The sequence below is a fragment of the Protomyctophum bolini genome (assembly GCF_963924005.1).
Source record: "Protomyctophum bolini genome assembly, chromosome: 15".
In the NCBI taxonomy this organism is placed as follows: domain Eukaryota; kingdom Metazoa; phylum Chordata; class Actinopteri; order Myctophiformes; family Myctophidae; genus Protomyctophum; species Protomyctophum bolini.
In genome coordinates this window covers 35174379-35187176 of record NC_137876.1, presented here as the reverse complement: position 1 = coordinate 35187176, position 12798 = coordinate 35174379, and the positions used below count along the sequence as shown (strand labels likewise).

General features: G+C 42.0%; 1 protein-coding gene across 2 annotated transcripts in view; it reads right to left on the bottom strand.

Moving 5' to 3' along the window:
• Positions 1–5488: 5488 nt before the first annotated feature.
• Positions 5489–12798, bottom strand: part of keap1a (kelch-like ECH-associated protein 1a) — a 30280-nt gene continuing 22970 nt past the window's right edge. For both annotated transcript variants that reach the window (XM_080783522.1, XM_080783521.1), the window contains exons 9-12: positions 12033–12229; positions 8522–8727; positions 7632–7808; positions 5489–6827 (exon numbers count right to left, since the gene is read on the bottom strand). In XM_080783522.1, coding sequence (XP_080639648.1) covers positions 6643–6827; positions 7632–7808; positions 8522–8727; positions 12033–12229 — 765 coding nt within the window. In that variant the 3' untranslated portion in view covers positions 5489–6642. The remainder of the gene's footprint in view (positions 6828–7631; positions 7809–8521; positions 8728–12032; positions 12230–12798) is intronic.

Sequence of the window (12798 nt, the reverse complement as noted above, 5' to 3'; positions counted from 1 at the left end):
TGAAATGTACTAATTCCTTATTCTTGCGGAGGGAGGGTGAACCACTGACTTGAACAGCTGCTTCATGACCCAAAAAACTGTCAGTCTTTCCCTGGAATAAATTGTGGAATATACCACCTTTGGGTACAGGGGGAGTGTGCAACCTGAAATCTCTTACATGCTGATATTTCCTGCCAATACTTTGCTTCAGGAGTATCAAAAACTGAGTTATAGGTTCATAAACGTAACAACGTGGATATTTAACCGTCGTCCCTGTTGAAGAGACAAAAACTGAAGAATTAATGGGAGTGTTCGGCCCCCGAGTTTCAGCGACATGTTTCTAGAGGACCCATAGTAGAATCAATTCAGCGAGAGGGGAGCTTGAAACCGTCCACTCATGCTTTCCTCCGAGTTTGAGAGAAAGAGAGTTGCACTGAACTGAACACACAGACACAGACCAGTCCGCTGAACAACACGCACACAACAGCCAGGCTCCTATTCTTGCTGTTTTTCGTTGACTGACAAATAATCTTAATGTCTTACAAGTACAAATACATTCTGGCAAACGTAAATCATAGGCAGTTAAACATTTTTGTGTTCACTTTTGGGTTTGTTTCTATCGATTTATATAGCATTTTACCATTTGCTCTTGTTAAAAGAATAGGTTTCTTTAACCTTGAAGAGCGTTGTGTAATTGCACGATGTTGCTAAACCCGGACGGTTCAAGATCATGATTGATAATGATCGTTCAGAGGTTCTCTTCTCTCACTCACCCTGTCTGTACACTGTATGTGGGCGTGTGCGTACGTGTGTGCGAGAAGAAGAGAGGTGTATCACGTCGAAGTTAAACTTTGCGAGGAGGTGCATCTATTTTGAATTAACAAATAATAACCGTAAAAAAAGATAGATCATTTACATGATAATCAGTTGTACTATTGTAGTTAATGCAAGGAACACTATTTAAATGGTTTAAGAACTTTATGAAACAAAACAAAAATCTCAGTGGGGTCAATGTCATTCACAAGACCACACCACTATTTGGGAATCACGATCATGCCATTTGCAAATCACCTCTCCTAAACGATTCAATGGTCATCATAATAGCCTTATCCAAACTGATTAACTGTGCTCTTGCTCTATCCAAACTTAGTACCACTCCTAACTTAAGTAAAGATGTCTCCCTGCCCTATCATATTAGCTATATTCTGCATTACCCGCCCAACCACAAATAGTTCCTCTCTGGGTGCAGCAGAAGTGCAGCAAGCAAGTAAAATTATACTGGGAATCTGGGATGACATGTTGTTTAGGTCTGTTGTACTGGTGCAGAAAGAAACCAAGCTCAGATTAGTTGCACACAAACTATATTTTAACTTTTACTTGCTGGGGACTTAATTTGTTAATAATTTCCTTCTTCAAACGTATGTAGTCCTAAACATTCACAGTACAGAGTCTCCTTCTGCTGGTCACTGAGCAGCTCCACTGGGGCCGATTGGGGTTGCATACCATGTTCAAGGGCATTGTGGTGGTTGTTGAGGGAGGGGAGAGCATGTCTCTTTCACTCTTCTGTCAAGGTATTCACTGCTGGAATTTTAACCGGCAAACCTCCACCCATCACAAATCCACTTTTCTAACAATCAGGCTACTGTCACCAAATAAAGATAAGCAGGGAAATAAATGGTGTCATATTCTATTTCTTATCGGAATCTGAATCAATTTACTGGACAAGTACGTTTGAACATAGAGATTTAGACTTGTATGCATTCAATGCTCACAGCAGCGAAATATGAAAGAAATATGACATAACATTAATTTCTGTGAGTGACACAACATTTCCTAGTAGTAAACATTGAATCCTCAAACTACTCCAGTGCAGCTGCTCGGTAGCAGAGACTGAGAGTACACCTCCCTGGTGTGAATTTGTGTAACTGTACGAATGCTCAGCACAAAATACTTCCCTCAGCTAAAAATAAATAAAATACAAAATAAACCTTGGTGCACATCAGGTAATGCCCCTGCAGTGTGAGTGTGGTAATATTTAGGGTCAAATGACAGAGGGCAGTCTGTGACCTACTCACCACCGCCAGGCTGCTACACCTGCTGCAGGCATCCGATCAAGCCAGGAACATGTGGGGTTTTATGTTACGTCATCACAGTCTAATGCAGACTCACGGATAACAATAATGTGTTATTAGGGGCCATGCATATGAATGTCAATCCTACTACGTGCTTTTGCCGCTGGCATGGTGGCGCAACATGCATTCATATGTACACATTACGTGCATGTGTTTTCAGTGTTTATATGTGCATTTGAGCATGCAAGTATTTCTGCATAATGCAGTCCTGTGTACATTTTCATTTGTGTGTGTGTGTGTGTGTGTGTGTGTGTGTGTGTGTGTGTGTGTGTGTGACTGTGTGTGTGTTTGTACGTGCTTGGTGTGAGCACGGGTGTGTTTCCACGCCACCAGCCCACGAACCAATGTCACCTTCATAGGTGGCTCTGTCGTAGGAGCATCCTTCAGAATGTAACAGATTAGCTTTGCAGGCAGGGATGTTGATGAGGTCATCACTTCTCAAGGTCACACCTACACACATACTAGCCACGGGCCTAGTGGCATTAAAGACCCCTCCTCTCCAGATCCTATAGAGGCTATACTCTACCTCCTGCCTGTGTGCACATCTGAATGAGCCCCAATAAGCCATATGCAACCGGATAAGCCATATTATAATACCCAATAATGGTACCATCTTTTCCTGGTGCCCCTAGAGACTGCCTTAACCCTTCTCATAGATCTAAGCAAGGCTGGATAGGCTGATGTTAGGTCATACAGTACCAATACTTTCCCTTTTAACTCATTAATTAATTTTGGCATGCCGATTTGCGCAACATGGGATCGTCCTAAAGTACCTGTATGTTATGCAATGCTTGACCACTCCTAGCATCCTAGAATCTCTATTCTGGGGGGAAAGTGCATCCTAGCATCTCTATTCTGGGGGAAAGTGCATCCTAGCATCTCTATTCTGGGGGGAAAGTGCATCCTAGAATCTCTATTCTGGGGGGAAAGTCCATCCTAGCATCTCTATTCTGGGGGGAAAGTGGCTGAAAACTGAAGATCTACATGTTCGCAACACGTCGCGTTTTGTGACACTGATCAACTAAGTATTATAAGTATTTGGTTTAAAGTGGAATACCACTCATTTTCAACATTGAACTGTCATTAAGGTATATTAATGACATAGTTCAATGTTGTGGTATTCCCCTTTAAGTGGTGAACTGAGCTCAATTTTCCTTTGTGAATTCTCCCTGCTCATAGATTTGAATACATGACTGGATAGACAAGCTGGGTAATACTACTAGCGATACCATTGACAAATAACACAATAACACAACTGGCAAGTACCAGTTCCAGTTTCTAGGTCCACGATTTCTTATCTCTTCTATTTACCGAGCTGAAAAACTCAGATTAGATGTACAAATGTGGTTTACATTACTCACCAATATGTTGATGTTATGACTAATTTCTTAGAAACCTTGAAATAATTACTTTCCCACAATTAATTTTGGCATGTTGGCAAATACGTTCAGAAACTGCAGTTTAATGAAGGACGAAACAATTCCATCTGCCCTGACGTGAGGTACCTCATACAGTGGAATTCAACCATGCAGAGCTGCAAGCCTACACCCACTGTATCCTGCGCTATTAGTTGAGGATCTTTCCCTGTTCCAAAGTTTCTCTTTGGGTAGGAGCAACAGTTAGTGTGATAGTGCAGAGAGTGTGCACAAATAAAGTGCTTGTATAATGGTTTGTATGATGGACCTGCACAACGGCTTACACAATGGACATGTACAATGGCTACATCTGTGTATGTATGCCCAGCTTTCTTCCACTGCCTCTCCATGGAGGGCCTATCTCCCCACTGTACAGTGTGCTACATCTCACTCTGTCTGAGCTCCCCTCCGGAGACAATGAACACATTGAGGCAAATCTGTTTCCACAGCCTGTGAATAAGAGACAGCCAGCTTTGTTTAGTACGACGATGCGCGCGTGCGCATGCGCGCACACACACACACACACACACACACACACACACTCTCTCTCACACACACACACACACACACACACACACACACGTGTTTATGTGCGTGTTTATGCGTTCAGCAAGAGATACAGAACAAAAGTCTGTGTGTATAGACACTCAAGTATTTGTGTTTGTGCGCGTGCATGCTTTTTGCAGCCGCGTCGTGTGCGTCATGCGTTTGCCATGTGAGTCACCCAACCTCCCCCCCCTCCCCGCACGCACAATTGCGCAGGGCTTGAAGTAGTGAGTAAAAAAGCTGTCTCACCTCCCCCTCCCTCCACTGTCTCTCCGCTCTCACTCTCCAGGCCTCCACCATCACACTCCTTCCTGTGTTCCTACTCCGCCACTACCCGCTGCCCAACAGGTTGCTCTGTAAATAATGAATCGCACACACAAAGCGTACCACATCCAGGAGTTTGAAATCCGAGACAGATTCAAAGGTGCGCTTGGTCACCGGCAGCAGTAAAAGGAACATTATCTCAGATAATGTATCCTTCCCAAAAGAAAAAGATAGTTACAGAGCAAAATCCTCTGATATTTTAAATCTGAAAGTGTAAAAAGGATACATTTGGGACTCTTTTTTATTCTTTGTTTATATAAACACTGAGGATTTTACAGTGTGGACTGCAGAGATAGATAAATCAATCAAACTGAAGCATGCATTTTTACCTTCTACTCCTTTTAGTCCGTCTCCCCCCCCCCCCACCTCTTTCTCACTCTCATCAAATATGCCAAGATGATGAGAAGGCCGAGATGGTATTTGAATAATAGCTCAGTCCCAAATAGTCTTTTCGGTGGCCTGCTGGGATAATTGCAGGTGAGCTTCGAAGGGGCCAGGCAGAGACAGCACAGAGAGACAAGTAAACACATAGCTGACGTCTGTATGCGATGATGACAAAACACTGTGGTGACTCTATTCTGCCTCACCATTATGAGGGCCATTAAAAGAAAGCAACAGACTAGGGCTAGCCTATTCTAAAAACATCCCGTTCTTTGGTGGGTTTCTCGCCCCTACCCTGTATACACGCCAGGGGGTCAGATTCATTAGTACCCACAGAATGTCATATTGGAATATTAAAACAGCTTAAATGTAGAGGACCCCCCCCCCCCCCCCCAAATAATAATAATAATATTAATAAATAAATAAAAAATAATAAAAAGAAAAAAATAGAAAAAATAAGTTTTACCATTACAATCTTGATGTTGTTTTCACTGCAAACCACAAAACAGGAACACAACAGGGGTCTTTTCTTGTCATTGAAATCTTGAGGTTTCTGGATGTACTCCACCATCTAGTGGCTGTCTATGTGCATTACACACTTGGGCAAGCTATAATATACACTGGGTTGATGTACCTTGATAGCTGAGATGAAGGGTGAGATAATTCCTCTTTCAGTCGTACATCAGTGTGAGAAAGATGATCCTGGATGAATGAAGATGACCATGTTTTTTAATTTAATAATTTACAGCAGTTTACAGTAGCTAGTACAATTACTACTACTACTATTTCGATTACTACTACCACTAATAATAATAATAATATAAAAACTGTTTTAATTGAAAATGATATAAAACTTATAAATGTGCCACAAAACAAAAGATGACTAAATCAGATGAATCACAACAGCAACAGTGACAGAAAGAAAGAAAGAAAGAACACACACTACAAGACTGCTGCTTATATCGGTGAAGTATATGTACTCAGCATATTATATTATCACTCTGGCATCCGTCGTTGCACAATGGCCATGAATGAATGCCCGGGTGATCATTTGTTTATTACATACCCAAAGCCTTATTTAGTCACAAAGACAGCACGACAATGGCATTTGAACAATGCAGCAAGAGTGACGGCATGTTTAACCACATTTCCGTCCACAGCATCATCGTTCAGCACGTGGGGGCACTTTTAGTCCACTGACTGGACAGTTACTGCAGTATCAGACCTTGGGCTCATAACAGTTATCAGTTGTCCCCCTCTCCATCCTTTCATTACCCTACTCACCAAGGGCAAATAAAGGTTGGGTATGTGACAAACTATCCACCACTGTTTTTCCAACGTCGGGTCTGGGGACCACCAGGTGTCCAAATGGACGCTTCTGGGTCTGTAACTCTGAGAGTGTACAAATGGAACACTCTCGAAGTTAAATGAAAACTGAGAATTATTTTACAGTGTAGATTGGGGTCCTGAAGATACAAATGAATGGTATCAAATGGTATATCAAACTCGGGGTCCTTGAAATTGAAAAGGTTGAGAGTCACTGGTATACACTATGTGAGAGAGTATGTCTGCACTGCAGCACCTGTAGCATTGTGAGGTCAGTAGTATGTGGTCTGTCCTTCTGCTTCACTAATTCTCCCTGCTCATCTTCTGACATTCTCAAAGTAAATGAATGCTATTGCATTCCTCTTCTGCTGCCAACAGTTCATACCCACAGCGCGTAGGGAGACATGCCAGTAGTCATATTGGAATGTTTCACATGGACACACATCTCCCTCCGAGAAGCAGCATCAGTTAGAACAATAGTCAACACCACAGATCATCGACAGTCCGCTCGCTTGCCTTCAATCACAATTCTACTTATTTTATGTTGCGTCCTCCTCGTCCTCTTCCTCCTCTTCCTCTGGTAGGCTGCCCGGGCAGGGTTCCATGGTAACAGCGATGCCCATACCGCTGCGTCCGATGGGGATGTCAGTGGCATAAGACCACTCTTTGGACTCTGGACAGTAGCACTCGATGCTGGACAGGAAGCCGCTCTGGTTAAAACCCCCTGACGCACGCACGCACACACACACGCACGCACACACACACAGAAGGAAAGAGGAGAGAGAGAGAAAGAAAGAGAGAGACAGACGGTTTTCTTAATCCACATCAGAAACAAATTGTAAAATAAAATAAAATGTAAAACTGTGCTGATATGAACTTATACTGTTGAAATCAATCATGTCAAATTGACTTTGATGGATCGCTACATTGTTTCCCAATAGCCTGTTGTTAAAGGGTCTACAATGAACTCATCACTATACTATGCGTAACAGCGTGTGCTGTATGTTTTGTCATGACTGTGTTGCCTCGATGATTTATGCCAGTTGTGCTTAAAGTTTTTTCAGCAGAGATACAATGTGAGAATTGTTCTTTTGTTCTCAGAACACAGGCTGATGAAAACATATTATTACTCCTCAGCCCACCAGCAATGGACCTGCCATACAATTTGAGTTACAACAGATTAAGATTCCCTTTTATTATTCTGTCATAGCTACAAAATGAGAATTCAAAGTTTTGTTCTCAAATTAGATATCCACCATTCAATTACAGCAACACCCACTCTTAGAAAACAAAACATTAGTACATTATATCAACATTAGTAGTTTTAAAAGGATGGAAGTCAACAGTCCTTTGTTGCTAAAATGATGATACTTTAACAAACTCGATCCTAAATCCTCGATATTAAACAATGAGTTTGAGTAATGATTTTATTTATTTTTAATACAGAGCATTACTCCTCAATAACTCAGAGTTTAACACAGAGTTTAACACTAACACTGGAGGATTGGAGATGTCGCTTGCGACTCACCCAGTACAAATATGCGTCCCTGGTAGCCGGTGACGCCGTGTGCACTGCGGCAGTGCTGCATGGCGGCTGCGGGCTCCCATTGGTTCCTGGCAACGTTGTAGCGCTCCATGGAGTTCAGCTGGGTCTGACCATCATAACCCCCTATGGCGTACAGGTAGGAGTCCATACACACTAGACCTACGGACGCAGGGGAACAACACTGGTAAAAGTACACAGAGCTGGAGACCAGAAACATTATGAAGTGTCACACAAGTACATGCATGCAGGCACAGCAATCCAAATGTACGTATGCACCATCACACACGCATGCATTTGACATCAATCCTGCCGTCCCTAATCTGGGCATTTTGTTAAAGGGATTTATTTTTTAACCCATTTTGACCTGAGATCAGATTCTAAAAAATTCTTCTACATCCTGACAGTTTTCTGAAAAGGCTATGTTCCTATGTCAGTCGTTATTCGATTTTTCAAAAATAGCAGAGCTTGTAGCGCGCCACGAGCTTGTAGATCTACTATTTTTCAATAGCTAAAGCATAACATAATGCTAACACCCAAAATGGGTTTTAAGTAGCCAATCTACAAGCTCACAGAGCTTGTGGCTTGTTTGCCACGTGAAAAGTATAAATCAGGCCTAAGTGGATAAATACAGACATTTCCATAAGAGGGTATGCATAAAGTGGCAAATTGAGTGGCAGAGTGAGTGGCAAAGTGAGTTTAATATCGTTTAACGTTGTTTGATGCAGTCAGATAGGACTTCTCTTTTTGGATGTATGGGCGTTCCGGTCCCGCATAACTTCCGGGGGTATGATGATGATGTCACGCGTATACCCTCTATACACACAGTACAATTATTACACACGTCACACGCAGACAGAAACCGATCCACACACCTAGTCCGCTGCGTACAGAAGACATGGGTGCCAGTTGGTGCCAGGTGTTGGTCTCAGGGTGGTACTTCTCAGCCGTATTCCAGCGGGTCTCCCCATCAAAGCCCCCCACAACATACAGAGCTCCGCCACATGCTGCCACCCCGGAACCCAAACGAGCCACCGACATGGGGGAGATGTAAGACCAGCGACTGGACTCTGGATCCCACCTGACGGACAAAGGATAACTGCATGATGATTCTAGTCAAAAACTATGAGAATCTGTAAGGGTGTCACCTATTATGCAGGAAAATGCTGTCTAGAGCAGTGGGTCGGGACGCATTTGTGGGTTGTGGACACATTTTTAAAGGGGTCTCCCATATTTTAGATTTCTGACATTTTGTTTTAAATCATAAATCCCAAAAACAACAAACAACTAATTCAATTATCTTTTTTTTCAGTAATTTCATGAAGAAATAAAAGGAAAATCAAAGAAATTCCATAAATTAGAAAACAAATGTTTAAGTAGTAGTGAAAATACATGATCTACAAACTCACAAAGCTGCGTGAGGCGATGCATTGTGAGCTTGTAGATCTGCCATTTTCACTAGTTGGGGTCCCCTAATTTCTACTTCTAGAGCTAAAAGATTTGGGAACCACTGGTCAGCGGTACAAAAAAAAAAGAAAACAAAAAAGGGTAGTACAGTAGCGCGATCAATTTCAATATTACTCTATAAAATGGAAAAGGTGTAGATGTGAAATTAATCAAGATTGAGCAACTGTATGGCATATTTATCAACTAAAATACACCTTTCTGCTGCCAGAGGTGTTTCTCCTCCCCCACATGTCAGCTCTTCTGTTGGTACACATGCTGTTGTCACCTGGCGCTCACACTGCTGGACCACAACTTGCTTATTAATTGGAATATATTAAGCCTGCATTTAATAAAATACAACTCCACGATGAATATAGCGAATGTAATGTAATTATCATAGGTTTAATATGCCGTTTTTGTTAGGCAGAAGAGGTGGAAGGTGGTAAGCTGGTTGTTGTCAAGCGTGGGTGCCTCCGTGGTTGACAGTGGGGCATAAAAAGGGTTCAACTTTCATGACTATTCCCTAATAGTGCAAATAAAGGAATTACTATTCCTTGTTATATACCTTAAACTTAAAGCAATCTAATTGGTGTGATTATCAATCACAGTGAAACTTGAACTTAAAATTGGGGCCATGTGCTCTTATTGCGCTAACATTTCCAGTAACCTAGAATTGGATTTAGGTTAACCCATTTTGGGCGGGAACCCCTTTTCGAGTGGCGTGCTACGAGCTTTGAGAGAGCAGAGAAGGTCTGCTATTTTTGGGGAAAAAAATGTATAGGCCTAAATGGGTCAGGCCTTAAGCAGCTTCAAGTCATGTCAGTTATTGATTGAACAAACCAGTTCTGTCCCATACAGTCTCTTTGAAATATTATTACTAAATAATTGTTTAGATAAAATGATTTAGGATCCAGGCACTGGTTTTCAGTCAAAGGCTAGACTTCGTATTACTGTGTGTATGCCTTGTACCTTTTTGAATAGTTTAACTTTTTTAATAGTTTAACTTCGTATTACTGTGTGTACGCCTTGTACCTTTAATAGTTTAACTTTGAGTCAGTCATGACTCATGAGGCAGGAAAGTTTGGCAAGAGGGTGACAATAATAATAATCAGATGCTTGTTTGTTCAATTCTTGGCACCGACAGAAGAGTATGTTCTAGCTGGGACCTGGTGACAGGGCCTATCAATGCAATATCAAGACAATTTATAGTGCAGCTGTAATACTTCATGTGAGGTTATTATCTAGCATATTTATTAACTACTGTACAGTATGTAATACTAAATATTAAATCACTATGAAAAAACACTGCTGGCAGTGCTGCAGCTATACCCGACAACTCTAAAAAGAATACTTGCGCAAATGGTTAGTCATGATGAGTTGTGATGATGCTTTAGAGTCTAAATGCATTAGTATATTAAACCTGTGTGTGTACATAGTACATAGTGCTTGTAGATAGGCTAAATTTGGCAAAGAGAAAGGAAAAATCACACCCGTGTGAAGTAAGTGGTGCAACTCTGTGTGGGCGTCCCCGGGGGGTCCCCGAAACTTCCAGACCCACAGGAATGCACCCAGGGTGCCGGCCCGGTTCTGGCAAGCCGTCCCGCGTCCGAAATGGTCGATAAATGACAGAGTTACCGTGTTGAGGTCCCTCTACTGTACTGTACTGTACTGTACTGTACTGTACTGTACTGTACTGTACTGTACTGTACTGTACTGTACTGTACTGTCACACCCTAAATCATCATAATATACAGTTAATGTGTGTGTGTGTGTGTGTGTGTGTGTGTGTGTGTGTGTGTGTGTGTGTGTGTGTGTGTGTGTGTGTGTGTGTGTGTGTGTGTGTGTGTGTGTGTGTGTGTGTGTGTGTGTTAGGCTGCGCAACAGTGACACATGGTTGTGAAAACCAACCAAACGTTATTTTCGTGTTTGGACAGACCCAGCCAGCCAGCCAGCCACCCACAGACACACAAAGCTGCGTAAGGAAGTGGTTGCACCACTTAAAAAGAAGGGCACCAAGTATAGAGCCCTGGAACACCCTGGTCAACAAAGTTCAATGGCTTTAAGTGGTTAAAAAAACACACAAATATATGTACATTCCACTTGGATATATTTTTGTTAGGAATTTTCATAAACTATATTATTAATCTTAACACAACATTCTTTAGGAGATTATCTCCTCCCTTTTAGCTCCCCAGCGACAAGATGTAAGGCATTCCCTACAGGATCGACATTCCTGGGACATATGTCTCAGCATGTTTTGAAAGAGCCCTATGTACTTTAATGAGGATAAGAGGACTACCTGCAACCTCCCTGAGTGCTCTTCAGGTTGAATGGCAACTACTTATTTATCCTCTACCATGTCATTAACCATACAACTGCTCTAAATCAAACGTGTGTGTGTGTGTGTGTGTGTGTGTGTGTGTGTGTGTGTGTGTGTGTGTGTGTGTGTGTGTAAAGATAGTTGGCCACCTACTTACATTGACATCATTGCTAATGCATGAGCAGTAAAAAGGAACTTTGGGTATAACCTTGAGGTGTATATCTGGATAATTACTTGGCAGTGATATAAGTCCAACGAATAAGCAATACCATTTTTCTCTTCCATTCAAGCGAAACAGATCTCAAAATCACAAAATGAACACGAACAAAGCTTCACCAATATTTGAAAAATAAAAAATAAAAAAATAAAAAGCCTCCTGTCACCTAGTGCGTTTTCACACCCATCAGCCCAATTCAGAGCTATTAGACAGCTCTCCTGGCTTTCTGAGGTACCGTACTAGAGATTCCTCTTTTAAATGGTTCACTTTGAAGAGGTTTGGTTTGTTTAAAAAGGACTAGAATGCGAAAGCATCCTCATCGTAAAGTGGTCATGTTTTTATCCCAGTCGACAGAATCCAAATGCTAATCCTAAATTAAGGGAACATTTCTAAAAGTACTCACTTCTCCACAGTGTTATGATGGGTGGAGCCATGGGAACCCCCCACAGCGTAAATGTTGCCATCCACCACCCCAACTCCCACCCTGTTTCTGGGGACATTGAGGGAACTGAGCTGGCTCCACTGGTTGGTCATAGGATTGTAGCAGCACAGGGCACTGGATTCTGTGTTGTTCTGAAGTGACAGGTTTCTGCCCCCGACCTGGAATCCACAAAGCAGTGAATTATTGTTGTGCCATTTCTTCCTTGGCTTGTGCGTGCAAGGTTTCACGGCAATCACATGCTGCGTTCATGATTTGAGACATTTTGTTCAAAACCGACCACTCCTGCAAACTTGGGAAGACAATCTTAGCCAATTAGGATGGAATATGAAAGATCTGACATGACTATGTATAGCGATTTCCATGATGTTTGGAAAAGATCTGCCTCCTGGCTGCGCTATAACAGGCCGATTGAGAGCAACATTGGGGGCAGAGGTTTTGCTCTGACATCCAGAGAGTGTGTGTGCAGTGCAGTTTCACGACAATCGTTCAATGGTGCCTGGAGATAGGCTGTTCACAGACAGACGGAAATATTGAACTACATCTAGGCCTACTGAGATAGAAATTTGAAGTGAAGTGAATTTGTAGTCTTGGTATAGTATGGATTTGTAAACGATTTAGACATTTGCAAATGTATATGTATGTAAATACATTTGAACCATAATGGTTACAAAACCTCTACATTAATAAATTACATCTGCGGAATATGGACAAATGGGCACCAAATGTG